The sequence below is a fragment of the Salvelinus fontinalis genome, chromosome 18, assembly GCF_029448725.1.
Source record: "Salvelinus fontinalis isolate EN_2023a chromosome 18, ASM2944872v1, whole genome shotgun sequence".
NCBI classification, from domain to species: domain Eukaryota; kingdom Metazoa; phylum Chordata; class Actinopteri; order Salmoniformes; family Salmonidae; genus Salvelinus; species Salvelinus fontinalis.
In genome coordinates, this window is record NC_074682.1 from 30576609 (window position 1) to 30592754 (window position 16146).

The window sequence follows — 16146 nt, forward strand, 5'->3', positions numbered from 1 at the left end:
GACATGCAACTGGCCTTGAGTAAAACCAGTGCGTCTATGTACGCAGATGACTCAACACTATACACGGCAGTTACTACAGCGAGTGAAATCACTGCAACACTTAACAAAGAGCTGCAGTTAGTTTCAGAATGGGTGGCAAGGAATAAGTTAGTCCTAAAATATTTCCAAAACTGGAAGAATTGTAAACTGTCATGTTCAAAACATACTGATAAAACAGTAGCTAAGATGGGCAGAAGTCTATCCTTAATAAAGCGCTGCTCGGGCCTTTTTAAAAACACTAACAACAAGGCAGGGCACACAGGCTCTAGTTGTCGCATCAGATTTATAAAACAGATAAAAATACAACTTATTTAACAGTGGGGACTATGGAGGCACAGACACACATGATAAGACACACTCAGCACACACGTACACATGCATGTTGTATTGTAAATATGTGATAGTGGAGTAGTGGCCTGAGGGAACACACTAAATGTATTTGGTAAAGTGTATTGGGTACATTATGAAATGTAATGTCATATTTTTAAATTGTATATAACTGCCTTAATGTTGCGGGACCCCAGGAGGAGGAGCTGCTGGCTTGGCAGGAACTAATGGGGATCCTTAATAAATACACAATTAAGCCAACAATTAACCCCTGCAACCTCCAGTAAACACGCTCTGTCAAGGAGATATCCGTGTTCGATCAAAGGGCTTGGACTAGCTTGCTGGCTACAGCCTTCCGTGGGCTTTCTACATTTAAATACATTATCAAACACAGTTTAATTAGCATTAATGGTTGACAACTTTTTTTCATCTTGAGGCAAGCAAGAGGACTTGCACATTTTAGAGACAAAACATGACTTTGCAGTTTGCTTTGAAGTTAGTGACATCTTGTCTTGTTGAATTCCCCATTCAGGAGTTGGGAAATGTAATTACAAGTAAAGGCTTTGGCTGTGTGTGGTGTAAACACTAAACACTGATGCTGGATTTCTAGTGTTTTCCCGGATGCCTACCCTCCTATTCACATCTGAAGTCCCGCTGAGTTTGTGTGTCACACAACATATGGGCCTGTATTCGAAGAGTGATGTGCTGATCTAGGATTAGTTATGCCTTTTAGATCATAATGAAAAAGATTATATGGACAGGGAGGTCGTGATCCTAGAACAGCACTCCTACGCTGAGACGCTTTATCAATACAGACCACGAAACTCCATCGTATGTCAACAACTCTGACATTTCCCCTCTCTGTCTGTGGCGTGGTAGCTAAGTGAGTGTGCTCTGTGCATGTTTTGATGAATCCATAACCCTTGAACATCTCTCCAGCTGATATTATTAGCCAGATTAGGCCCCTGATCCTCCTGACTGTTATAGGTGGATTAAGCCTAGCTGGGCCCTCCAGAAAAGATGCAGCTACAGCAAGGCTTCTTTTATTAACAAAGCCAACTGAGGAGGAGAGGAGAGGAGATGAGCATGAGGACAAACAAACCCAGAGTGACTGTAAAAAAACAGAGCTGTGGAAACAAGCAGTGTCACGGGAGTGAGGGCGGGAGAGAGGTGGGAGGAAAATGAGAGAAAGAGAGAGAGGGGAAAGAGAGAGAGGTAGACAGGACAAAAGACAGTGGAAGAGATGGAGAGTATGAATGAGGGGAAAGAGAGTGAGAGAGATGGCTGTACATGTCTACCAGGCTAGGGTTTGTGAAAAGGCCCCAGATCCAGGAGATTTTCACAAGCTCCTTCAAGCACAATATAAACATACAACCACACAGCTGAAAACTGATCACCCTGCTATGGACAGTGTCATAGTCAACAGTCAACCAAACATGCATACTCATGCAAAGAGACGCATACAGATGCACACAGAAGAGGAGATGAGAGTAGTGTTGCCACGATACCATAATTCTTACTTTGATACAAATAACAGATTTAGTATCACGACACTCAATACCATCGCGACACTCAATACCATCGCGACACTCAATACCATCGCGACACTCAATACCATCGCGACACTCAATACCATCGCGACACTCAATACCATCGCGACACTCAATACCATCGCGACACTCAATACCATCGCGACACTCAATACCATCGCGACACTCAATACCATCGCGACACTCAATACCATCGCGACACTCAATACCATCGCGACACTCAATACCAAAACAAGAAATTTACAGAATGACACTTGATCCAGACAGAGTTCAATATCACTACATTTAAATGTGTTTTTTGAGACACCCATGTATGCAATAATTAATCAATTATACAATCAATTGTACTTAGCTTTTACCAATTGAACTACAAAATAACAATGTTCATCACTTATTTGAATGATAAACTGGGTAAATCCAGATGTAGCCTAGGTCTATTCCCAATGCCGGTGAATGCATATTATTCAATAGGAGTGTGTGCATGCATTGAGTTATTGAGATTCTTTTAGCTGTTTTCATGAGTAGTTAATTCAGCTATAAGCTAACAAGGAAGGTTGGTCTACAATTAAAGCTGGAAGCTACTGATATTGTCTTGCATTGTAAAAGTGTTCTGGCCTCTATGGACATAGTTTTGAGAAATGTAATTGATTCAATTATTAGTACATTTTTATTTAACTAGGCAAGTCAGATAAGAACAAATTCTTATATACAATGACGGCCTAACCCGGACAACACTGGGCCAATTATGCGCCGCCCTATGGGACTCCAAATCACAGCCGGTGGTGATTCAGCCTGGAATCAAACCAAGGTCTGTAGTGACGCCTCTAGCAGTAAGATGCTGTGCCACTCGGCAGCCCGATTGGTAATAAACAGTTAAAACATTTCTACATGCCGTGTTGCATTATCCAAACTGTTCTGGAGCGGGTCGAGAGCTTCAAGTTCATTGGAGTCCACATCACTAAGGACTTACCATGGTCCACACAAACGCGCATAGTCGTAAAGAGGACACGGCAGCGCCTCTTCCCCCTCAGGAGGCTGAAAATATTTGACATGGGCCCTTGGATCCTCAAAAGGTTCTACCATTGCACCAGACAGCATTTTTTTTTTTTTTTTTTTTTTTGGGGGTGGATCAGCTTAAATTGCGGAAAGAATGTTGCTTCCAATGTAATTGTCTGCATCATTTCCAATCCCCCATATTTTTTGGGGTAAATATATATATCCATTCACGTATGCATACATATACACACATACACATACCTACATAGACATACATACTTTTTTTAAGGAGTATACCTTTATTATTATTCCCCGCAAACCCTACCACCGATCCCCCAATTGGAGTAAACTGATAAACATTTCTGTTTTTACCTTCAATTTATACATCTTATACACATTTTACAGACACAGTCTACTTTATAATAGTTCTCTCTTGATTGTTCTTAGTCCTTCCTCTATTTCTGTTGTCCATCCAGTTTGATTTCCACTTGTAACTGTGCTATTTCACAATAGCTCCGCACCTATACACATTTCACAGATCCCGTATGCCCTACATTGTTTATCTTATTAGTCCCACCCTTCAGCTCCACTCAACCTTTCCCATCTATCTTCCAACATAATCCATTTCGGATTTTTATTTGCCATATATTTTTCAACTGTGCTGTGATGCTTCACAAAAGATTTGAATCTTCCTATTCTCATAGCTTCCACGGATTGTAAATTAAAAATAAACATTTTTGCTAAAATAATTATTATATTATTGATTGATTGACTATGGCTTTTCAAATCCCCCAGTATTGCTATCTGTAGCGTTAGTTCTACGCAAATGTTGCAATTCTTCAACCATTCCTGGACCTGTGACCAAAAACGAGCTACATGCGGACAATACCAAAATAAATGGTCTAATGTCTCTGCCTCCTCACAGCAGAATCTACAGAGCTGGGAAGATTGTATCCCCCATATATATAACATTCTATTAGTTGCAAGAATTTTGTAAAATAATTTAAATTGAAAAATTCAAAGTTTTGAATCCGGCGTTGTTTTGCGTATCAATTCATAAACCATGTGCCATGGAATGGGTACATCGAAAATCTCTTCCCAACTATTTTGCAATTTATATGGCACAGCTGTAAGTTTTTTGGTCTTTAAATGATATTGGTATATGTTTTTATTTATCACACTTTTCTTTAACCATTTATGTTCTTTAATATAAGGCCGACATACAAGTTCCTTACTTTTATCCCCTTCCACCTGCCTCTTCCATTTTTGTGGTAATGCCGCAATTAATTGGTTGTAATTTTGGGTAGAGCAGACATTTCCATATGTCTGTGTTAGCTGCATGTGTGACATTACTCCACCAGTCCTATTTATGATATCATTCACAAAAATTATACCTTTTTTAAACATTTCTTCGATAAATACAGTTTTTTTATCAATTACTATATTTGAATTTAACCACAAGATTTGTTGTACTATTTGTTCCGTCCTTTCAGGTGGATTAAACTGAAATTGCAACCAACTTTCTAAGGCTTGTTTAAAAAATAAAGATATTTTGGAAATTATTTCCTTTTCAAGCAACCGAAAGTGAGCAGGTGTAATCTGATTAAAGGGAAAAAGGCCCTTCTTGAACATAGGATGAGACATTCGTACCAATCTACTAGAGAACCAGTTTGGATTTAAGTATAACTTTTGTATGACTGATGCCTTTAGTGAGAGGTCTAATGCTTTAATATTTAATAATTTCTGCCCTCCGAATTCATATTCGTTATATAAATAGGCCCTTTTAATTTTATCTGGCTTGCCGTTCCAAATAAAATTGAATATTTTTTGTTCATATAATTTAAAAAGCAGGTCACTAGGTGTAGGCAAAACCATAAGCAAATAGGTAAACTGTGATATGATTAAAGAGTTAATCAGGGTGATTTTCCCACAAATAGACAGGTATTTCCCTTTCCATGGTAGCAAGATCTTATCTATTTTTGCTAACTTTCTATAAAAATTTATTGGAGTGAGATCATTTCTTTCTTTTGGGATTTGTATACCGAGTATGTCCACATCACCGTCAGACCATTTAATTGGTAAACTACATGGCAATGTAAAATGTGTATTTTTTAGTGATCCAATACGTGATATGGTACATTTATCATAATTTGGTTTTAATCCAGAGAGGATAGCAAATGTATCTAGATCCTCTAAGAGGCCGTGGAGAGTTTCTAGTTGTGGTTTTAAAAGAAAACATGAATCATCAGCGTACAATGACACCTTAGTTTTTAGGCCCTGGATTTCTAATCCCTTAATATTAATGTTTGATCTAATTTTAACAGCTAACATTTCGATGGCAATAATAAATAGATATGCCGATAGTGGACAACCTTGTTTTACTCCTCTAGATAGTTTAAAACTTTCTGAGATGTAGCCATTATTTACTATTTTACACCTAGGGTTACTATACATAATTTTTACCCATTTTATAAGAGATTCCCCAAAATTGAAATATTCTAGGCATTTATATATAAACTCCAGTCGTACTTTATCAAAAGCCTTTTCAAAATCAGCTATGAAAACCAGGCCTGGTGTCCCCGATATTTCATAGTGTTCCATTGTTTCCAGTACTTGCCTTATATTATCTCCAATGTATCGTCCATGTAAAAAACCTGTCTGATTAGGATGAATAATATCTGACAAAACTTTTTTTATTCTATGCGCCAAGCATTTTGCTAGGATTTTTGCATCACAACACTGAAGTGTAAGAGGTCTCCAATTTTTTAAATGGACTGGATCTTTATATATACCACTTGGGTCCTGTTTCAGTAATAATGATATCACACCTTCTTGTTGCGTGTCTGATAATCTATGATTTATATAGGAGTGGTTAAAACAAGCTAATAATGGTCCTTTGAGTATATCAAAAAAATGTTTGTATACTTCCACTGGTATGCCATCCAGTCCTGGAGTTTTCCCATCCTTAAAGGCCCCAATTGCATCAAGTAGTTCCTCCTCTGTAATTAGGCCTTCACATGAGTCTTTCTGTACAGATGTTAATTTTACATTATTATTAGGGAAAAAATCCATACAATTAGTTTCAGTTAGTGGAGATGGAGGAGCCTGAAACGAAAATATGTTCTTAAAGTACTTTACTTCCTCTTTCAAAATATAATTTGGTGAATCATGCATGACTCCATCATTTGTAACAAGTTTTAATACGTTTTTTTTGGTAGCATTTCTATATTGACGATTGAAAAAGAATTTGGTGCATTTTTCCCCATATTCCATCCAGTTCGCTTTATTTTTGTAATATATTACACTGAATCTTTCTTGAATAAGTTCCTCCATTTCTTTTTGTTTTTCCTCTAACTTATTCTGTGCCTCTATGGTACCGTTTTTATTGTTATCTAACTGTACTGTTAGTCCTTCAATTTCCTTTGTTAATATGGACTCTTTTGATCGAAATTGCTTTTGTTTTATAGATGAGTACTGAATTGCATGGCCTCTAAAGGCACACTTAAGTGTCCCATACAATATGGGGATCTGCTGTACCTATGTTATGTCTAAAAAAGTCAGTTATAAATTCTTCTGTCCTAGTTCTAAACAATTTATCATCTAGTAGGCTTTGATTAAATTTCCAATATCCTCGCCCACGTGGAAATTCTGTAAGAGTAATATATATGCCAATTATGTGATGGTCCGACCGCATTCTGTCCCCTATCAAACACTTTTTAACTTTTGGTGCCAGAGAGAATGATATAAGAAAGTAGTCAAGGCGACTAGCTTGATTAAGCCTCCGCCATGTATATCTCACTAGGTCAGGGTATTTAAGTCTCCATATATCCACTAATTCCAATACATCCATGACATTCCTGATTTCCTTAAGTGCCTGAGGGTGATAGTTTGTAGTGTGATTTCCTTTCCGGTCCATAGAGGTATTTAAGACCGTATTAAAATCTCCCACTATAATAATAGAGTCTAGTGTTGCTTGTAGAGTTGATACATTCTTATATATATTGTCAAAGAAGCTTGGATCATCATTATTCGGACCTTATAGGTTAATAAGCCATATATGTTTATTGTCCAATAACATATTTAAAATAATCCATCTACCTTGAGGATCTGTTTGGACAAGTTGCACATTTGGATCAAAGTTATTATTAATTAAAACCATCACCCCTTTTGAATTTCTTTGCCCCTGGGAGAAATATATTTTGCCCCCCCAGTTCCTTTTCCACAAAACTTCATCTAAAACTGTCGAATGGGTTTCCTGTAAACAGTAGATATTATAATCCTTCTCTTTTAGCCAGGTAAATACTGATCGTCTTTTCTTATTATCTGCTAAGCCATTACAATTGTAACTGGCTATACTTATTTCACCACTTACCATAATGAGACACACCTTTCAATTATTTTTATCAAAATATGTTTGTAAACGTCCTATTAAAAAGTAACATAATGATTGAGTGTCTATATAGTTGTACCATGACATTTGCATCTCCACTAAGCAAATCTCCAATTGGTCCCCACTATTCCACCCGCCAAAAGCCCCCATCTCGAGTTGGGTTGTCATCCCAATGCCCGGCAGACCACCCCCGACCCCCCGCATCGCACAGCCCCGGACCGACTGGGATCCATCCTTCGAAATGTGCACACAGCACCATCCACCGAACCGAAGCAGATCCATTGCCAAATGCATTTCCATCGCCCTCACCTCGATTTTTATTACATATTGCTGTGAATCATCCTCTATAGTCCCTAACATCTTTTACTTCTTCCTTCGCAACAGTTGTGGGATACACACATACACCCACACACATTCAGCACTTACCCCCACACAACCATAAGCTCACCCTCTCAACAATTGCACCATCCCAGAGCCCAACTCAAGATGGGTCATGATTTACAAATGTACTTGCAGTTGCAGCTGCATGAGAAGGCCTGCAAGACCGCGCAAAAAATGAGCATAAATGTAGAGATTTATTTACCATTGTCACATCCTAGATGATGGAGGTCAAATGTACACCTTCTTCCTGAAACACCCACAATACGGTCATCCATTTTGACCATGTTCCCAAGCATCTCCATGCAGTCCGATTGGTTTCGTGCCACCAGGGCCACAATAGTATACCCCCTCTCTGAATGTCCGAGTGTGACCCCCTCCCCATGGGTTACTGCAGCTAGTGTTGCCAGCACTGCCACTGCCTGGGTGGGGGCACCCCACCGGAATCCCCACCGGCTAGGTACAAGGTCGTCAAGGTTCTCATTAGCAGCTTTGAGAATTTCCTTGTTTATTATGCTCTCCCTTTAGGGGGCTTTGGCTTTGCAGGACCAACCCTGCCAAGCAGGCTCAGAATCTTGAGGGGGCAGTGCTGCTCATGGTCCCTGTCCTCATTTTGGCTGCATACAGACCGTTTACAGCATGCACATAAAACAGTTAGGGACTTCTCCTTAGTATCTGGTCCCGTGTGGCTCAGTTGGTAGAGCATGGCGCTTGCAACGCCAGGGTTGTGGGTTCGATTCCCACGGGGGGCCAGTACAAAAAAAAAGTATGAATGTATGTACTTGTAAGTCGCTCTGGATAAGAGCGTCTGCTAAATGACTTAAATGTAAATGTATCTGGGCCATTCATGTGGGTGTCTAGGGTATAGGGCCATGGACCGTACCATTAAAATAGGATAATAAATAATTAGATATAATTTATTTTAAAAATGTAGTTCCCCATGATAGGACAATAAATAAATAAGACGTATAATTCATTATAAAAGTATATCCATCATTTGAACAACATTGAAAGCCCTCTCATACCCGGCCCACAGCAATACACTGGCTCTGGGATATGCAACTATTTCGACAGCATCTTGACTGGCCGCTTGGTATGGCAAATGCACCACCCTTGACCTGTCACGATCGTGTGGAATGACGGACCAAGGCGCAGCGTGATTGGAGTTCCACATCTTTATTTTTTTGTGAAACTTAAAACAAACCAAGAAACAAACAACGACCGTGCAGTACTGAGGTGCAACATGCACTCACTAAAAAACAATATCCCACAAAGCAGGTGGGAACAGGGAACCCTTAAGGATGATCCTCAATTAGAGACAACGAACATCAGCTGCCTCTAATTGGGAACCATACCAAGAGCACCAACATAGAAATATATAACCTAGAACACCCCCTAGTCACGCCTTGACATACTACACCATAGAGAACCATAGGGCCCTCTATGATAGTGGCGGTGGCGGCTCCGGTGCAGGTCGTAGCCCCCGCCCAGACCCCAGATCCGGCCATGGTGCCGGGCTGAACGCCGTGCCTGAGCTGGGCATCGGCACAAAGGAGGGCTCCGGCCATGGAGCTGGGATGGACGCTGTGCCTGGACTGGGCACCGGAGCAGAGGAAGGCTCAGGCCTTGGAGTGGGACTGGACACCGTGCCTGGACTGGCCACTGGCGCAGAGAAAGGCTCCTGCCCTGGAGCTGGACGCCGTGCCTGGACTGGGCACCGGCGCAGAAGAAGACTCCAGCCATGGAACAGGACTGGACACCGTGCCTGGACTGGGCATCGGTGCATAGGAAGGCTCCCGCCATGGAGCAGGACTGGGCACCGTACCTGGACTGGCCAACGGCGCAGAGGAAGGCTCCTGCCCTGGAGCGGGACTGGACGCCGTGCCTGGACTGGACACAGGCGCAGAGGAAGGCTCCTGCCATGGAGCTGGGTTGGCCGCAGTGCCTGGACTGAGCACCGGCGCAGTAGAAATCTCCGGCCATGGAGCAGGACTGGACACCGTGCCTGGACTGGGCATCGGTGCATAGGAAGGCTCCCGCCATGGAGCAGGACTGGGCACCGTACCTGGACTGGCCAACGGCGCAGAGGAAGGCTCCTGCCCTGGAGCAGGACTGGACGCCGTGCCTGGACTGGACACAGGCGCAGAGGAAGGCTCCTGCCATGGAGCTGGGTTGGCCGCAGTGCCTGGACTGAGCACCGGCGCAGTAGAAATCTCCGGCCATGGAGCAGGACTGGACACCATCGCAGGAGGATCCGGACTGTGGACCGTCGCCGGAAGCACTGGACTGGGAGCCGTCACCGGAAGCTCTGGACTGGGAGCCGTCGCCGGAAGCTCTGGACTGTGAATGTGCATTGGAGGCCTAGTGCGTGGAGCCGGTACGCACTGGAGGCCTGATGCGTGGAGCTGACACCGGTTGCACCGGACTGGTGACACACTCTTCAGGGCGAGTGCGGGGAGCAGGCACCTCACGTACCGGACTGGGGACACACACTTCAGGCCAAGTGCGAGGAAGAAGCACAGGACGTACCGGACTGGGGACACGCACTTCAGGGTGAGTGCGAGGAGGAGACACAGGACGTACCGGACTGGGGAGGCGCACTGGAGGCCTGATGCGTGGAGCCGGTACAGGTGGCACTGGACTGGTGACACGCACTTCAGGGAGAGTGCGGGGAGCTGGCACAGGACGTACCGGACTGGGGAGACGCACTGGAGACCTGGTGCGTGGAGCCGGCACAGGTGGCACCGGACTGGTGACACGCACTTCAGGGCTAGTGCAGGAAGCTGGCACAGGACGTACCGGACTGGGGAGGCGCACTGGAGGCCAGAAGCGTGGAGCCAGCCCGGGTTGCACCAGACTGCTAACTGGATGTTGAGCAGAACACACTTGCACAACATCTCTCTCATCTCTCTCTCTCCCAACTTCCCCATTGCCTCCCTGACGGTCTCTGGCTCTTCAGGGCGAGTGCAGGGAGCAGGCACATGACGTACTGGGCTGAGGAGGCACACTGGATATCTGGTGCGTGGAGCCGGCACAGATGGCACCGGACTGATGGCTTCATCTTCAGCCCGCCTGCGCTGTAGCCTACTCTTCGCCAACATCATTGTCTGATATCCCTCTTCACACTGCTCCATCGACTCCCAGGCGGGCTCTCTCCTTGGGTCGACCGACCACTTCTCTATCGCCTCCCTGATGGTCTCTGGCTCTTCCCTCTGCTCAACCGCCAGCCCCACCCCCAAAATATTGTGTGAAACTTAAAACAAACAACGACCGTGCAGTACTGAGGTGCAACATGCACTCACTCAAAAACAATATCCCACAAAGCAGGTGGGATAAGGGAACCCTTAAGTATGATCCTCAATTAGAGACAACGAACATCAGCTGCCTCTAATTGGGAACCATACCAAGAGCACCAACATAGAAATATATGACCTAGAACACCCCCTAGTCACGCCCTGACCTACTACACCATAGAAAACCAAGGGCTCTCTATGGTCAGGGCGTGACATGACCACAAAGCGCTACAGAGGCTGATGCAGACAGTATAGTACATCACTGGGGCCGAGCTCCCTCTATATCAGAGGAAGGCCGAAAAATTGCCAAAGACTTCAGCCACGCAAGCCATAGACAGTTCACTCTGCTTCCGTCCAGCAAATGGTACCGGAGCATCAGCTCTCAGACCAACTGGCTCCGAGACAGCTTCTACCCCCAAGCCATAAGACTGCTAAATAGTGGTACCCTAACTATCTGCACTGACTATATATACACACCATATACACCCTCACACACTACATTGACACTCCCACACAAAACCCACACACATTCATACACTACATACGCAAACACACACACACACACACACAAAATAATTTACTGCTGCTACTCTGTTCTTCATTTTACTCTTATTATTATCTATCCTGATGACTAGTCACTTCATGCCCTGCCTTAATGTTTATCTACTGTACCTCAAATACCTTGTACCTCTGCACAATGATCTAGTAATGGTACACCCTGTATATAGTTTAATTCTTGTGTATTTCACTGTATCCGTTGTGATACCATGGAAAGGGTTCATTAGCAATGATTTCACAGTAAAGTCTACACCAGTTCTATTCGGTACATTTGACAAACATTTGATTTGATTTGGGGAGCTAGCAATGCTGCCCAGACAGCTCTTGCAATGAATGAGCAAGTGGAGCAGGAACTGTGCTCTTCACACTATAAAGGGCCTGCACTGATACAGACTTGATCCTCTCAATCACGTGAGACACATTTGACAAAAGTATCGAACGTAACAAAAATTCTACTGCCAAACCTTTATTACTAGTCATTTGGGGGGGGGGGGGGGGTATACCGTGCAACAATAAAGGAGAGGCAGGCGGGCCAGCCCTGGGACTTTGATTAGCTGTGTTTGAGCGCTCCAGCAGTCGAGCCCAGCAGAGCAGGAATTAGATGCTAAGCCAAAAATACCTTGAAGCACAGGCTGTGAAAGAAGGGAAGTAAATCCTTGATCATTGCAAATGTCTCCGGGACCACCTTTCCACATGAATTTGCTTAAAGGCCCAGGGCAGTCAAAAACATGATTTCCTTGGTTTTATATATTTTTCCACACTATGATGGTTGAAATAACATGGTGAAATTGTGAAAATTATGATAATGTTCTGTGAGTGTAAGAGCTGTTTGAAAAGACTGGCTGGAATTTCAGTAAATTTGTTAATAGACCAATAAGAACGTGTTAAAAACCTATGCCAATAACAGCTAGTTTTCCGTTTTCTCCTCCCCACTCCCAGACAGTCCAAGCAAAATGATTGCTTGAGAAATAGCTTTTTGCTAAGAAGCAATTTGTTTACTCTTGACCACTAACTGAAAACGAGCAGAGTATGGTATTTCATTGTTACCCAGAAATTGATATAGAAATTTGCCTGGGGAATTGTTTTTAGCTGAAGACTTCTGGACGCTGGCCAATCAAACACAGCTTAAAGCCAAAGCGGGTCAAGGCACCATGCAGAGAAAGTTGTAATATCATTCAGAATCAACTATTAAGATCTAGACCCTTTGTGTTTACTGTAATTATAATGTCGGCAGGAACATGCAAGGTGAAGTTTATCACTATGTAAGCCAAAACCGAACGATCACTCTTCATAATTGAATAGTGTGTATTTATGTATCGTCTCGACCAGCTCTGCTAAAGAATTAAAAACCTAAGCCTGTACTATTACAATAGTTCTTTTTTTTCGTGGTATCCAATTGGTAGTTACAGTATTGTCCCATCGCTGCAACTCCTGTACGGACTCAGGAGAGGCGAAGGTTTGAAAGCCGCACATCCTCCGAAACACGACCCTGCCAAGCCGCACTGCTTCTTGAAACAATGCCCGCTTAACCCGGAAGCCAGCCGCACCAATGTGTCAGAGGAAACACCATACACCTGGCGACCGTGTCAGCGTGCATGCGCCGGCCTGCCACAGAAGTTGCTAGAGCGCGATGGGACAAGGACATCCCGGCCGACCAAACCCTCCCCTAACCTGGACAAAGCTGGGCCAATTGTGCGCCGCCCCATGGGTCTCCCCGTCGCGGCTGGCTGCGACAGAGCCTGGACTCAAACCAGGATCTCAAGTGGCACAGCTAGCACTGTGATGCAGTGCATTTTACCAGTTCTGTTGAAGTGAAGGAATCTAACCTGTTATCTAACCTGAGCATTGAGGACAGCACCCATCCCTGTCTCACCCTGCTAAGGATGTGAAAATATGGTGAATTCAAAGAGTTCTGAATGAATGAGGGCACGCTAACCTGTCTTCCCTGTGTTCTTCATGGAGGTCTTGTTGGACGACTCAGCGTTGAACCCATTGAGGGTCAGCTCCTGGTACTCCTGAGACACCTGGGCATCCTCGTCTGAAATATCCACTGGTGATTGGTTCCTCTCCACACACTCAGGGTAGGAGGAGGCCCAGCCCCCAGTCCCGTGGGTCCCTACAGGAAGAAAGGAGAGAGAGTCAGTTACACCATCCACAGCACTAAGATCTGGGACATTATTCAAAAAGTGTCTCAGAGTACTAGAGTTCCAAAATAGAGACAGAGAGTGAAACCCCACCTCCCACCTTTCTCTTTGCAGTGAGAGACAGTGAGCCAGTAGAAAATTACACTTCCTGATTCACTGTCTGCTCTTCTAATCCTCTCTCACCCCCACAGAATAATCCCCCATCGAAAGATGTGGCTGCTCTTGATCTGTTCACTGCTACACATTTCAATGTTATTATTTGCCTTTATTTAACCAGTTAAGACCCATTGGGGTTAAAAACCTATTTTGCGAGGGCAACCTGGCAAGAAGGCAAAACAGAGAAATAGCAGCATGTACATAAAATATTACAGAAATACTAAAATACATCCCCCTCCACCCCCTCACACACACACCTGAAGAGCAATCCACTACAGTCATGCTTTTTTCAGATGAATTTGTCACCAGTTTCTCATGCTGAAGCAGTAAACTAGACCCCTGAGTGCTACAGATTTGTCCATCAAGTTAAATTAGGATGAATCGTCTTCTCCCCATTCCACATACTGCCTGGAAGCGTGCATTGATTGACCAGGTCTGGATTCCATGGAAGAGCGGCCGCTATGGATCTGGGCTGTGCTTCTCACTAATAGCTGCATCAGTAAGCTGGGGTGAAGTCATCATTCATCGCTTGTGTCTGTCTGTACCAGCGCCACTCTAATATCTCACAACGCTAAAGAAAAGCATGCACACACACACACAAACACACACGTCTTGCCATAGTAATAAGAGCAGATAAAGGAAATATGCTTGCCATACAACAGTGTGCTGAGTGAAGAACCCCGTTTGTGTCTCAAAACAGCAAGAGAAAATAAGTAGTTCTCACACAGTTAAATAGCATCCCCCCGCACTTCAGCCACAGCAATAACAGATGATAGCTGCTTGCCACTCAACAGGATACTGTTTATACACTGATTGCACAAAACATTAGAAACATCTGCTCTTTCCATGACATAGGCTGACCAGGTGAATTCAGGTGAAAGCAATGATCCCTTATTGATGTCACCTGTTAAATTCACTTCAATCAGTGGAGATGAAGGAGAGGAGACAGGTTTAAGAATGATGTTTAAGCCTTGAGACAATTGAGACATGGATTGTGTATGTGTGCCATTTAGAGGGTGAATGGGCAAGACAAAATATTTAAGTGCCTTTGAACGGGGTATGGTAGTACCGGTTTGAGCATGTCAAGAACTGCAACGCTTCTGTGTTTTACACGCTAAACAGTTTCCCGTGTGTTTTAATTTAATTTTTCCTTTATTTAACAAGGCAAGTCAGTTAAGAACAAATTCTTATTTTCAATGACGGCCTAGGAACAGTGGGTTAACTGCCTGTTCAGGGGCAGAACGACAGATTTGTACCTTGTCAGCTCGGGCATTTGAACTTGCAACCTTTCGGTTACTAATCCAACGCTCTAACCACTAGGCTACCCTGCCGCCCCCTGTATTAAGAATGGTCCACCATCCAAAGGACATCAATCCAACTTTACACAACTGTGGAATCATTGGAGTCAACATGGGCCAGCATCCCTGTGAAACGCTTTCGACACCTTGTAGAGTCAATGCCTCAACGAATTGAGGCTGTTTTGAGGGCAAAAGGGGGGTGCAACTCAATATTAAGTGTCCCTAATATTTTATACTCTCCGTGTATAGGCTACAGTAGGGAGAGAGAGCAGGCTCTGGGGAAATGTCATGTATTTTCTATTTCTGTAAATAAAACCCTGGCTGTCTCATCTTGGTTTGACATATGCCTCTCTCTCACTCTACCCTGATCCAGTTAACTATACCAGGTGGAAAAACAAATCTAATCCTTTATGGACACATCTGTTTTCTTCAAAATAACAAACAACCTAATTACATGTAAAAAGCCATGTTTTCAGGAATGCACATAATAACTACACCACAGATAAAAATACATTTATGAAAAAAATAACAGTCAAATAATACGCTCCACAGAAATGTAATTACACACACTTAAACTTGAAACGCTTTTTGATTTTTTCCAGCTGTAGCCTCGAGTTCACCTTTCTGGAAAGCAATCCCTGATCAAAAGCTCAGAGCTTTCCACGTCTGTATTATTTGTTGGCAACTTATTTGGTAAACAACCTGCAGCTTTATGAAAACAGTTCTGATTGTAGCCTCAAATCCTGATGCCCCTCCTCACAATCAACAACACCACCACACCATCATCATCAAGAGTTACAGCACATGTATGTATCCAACCTCTATCATACTGTACCTAATAGTTACATCAATCATTTTCCAATTTATCTTTACAGAAATGTAAGATAAATGTTGAGGGAATTTCTTTAACAGATAATATAATATTGACTATGTATTCACCATGCATAATTTAATCTATTTATTTTTCCTCCTGGAAGCTATTTCTTCACAGAATTGCAATTGACATGATTAAACAAT

At 43.3% G+C, this 16146-nt stretch overlaps 1 protein-coding gene across 2 annotated transcripts in view; it reads right to left on the reverse strand.

The window, feature by feature from the left end:
- LOC129815270 (receptor-type tyrosine-protein phosphatase gamma-like) overlaps window positions 1–16146 on the reverse strand; it is a 233339-nt gene that overhangs the window by 119035 nt on the left and 98158 nt on the right. For both annotated transcript variants that reach the window (XM_055868933.1, XM_055868932.1), the window contains exon 3: window positions 13468–13647. In XM_055868933.1, the coding sequence (XP_055724908.1) occupies window positions 13468–13647 (180 nt within the window). The remainder of the gene's footprint in view (window positions 1–13467; window positions 13648–16146) is intronic.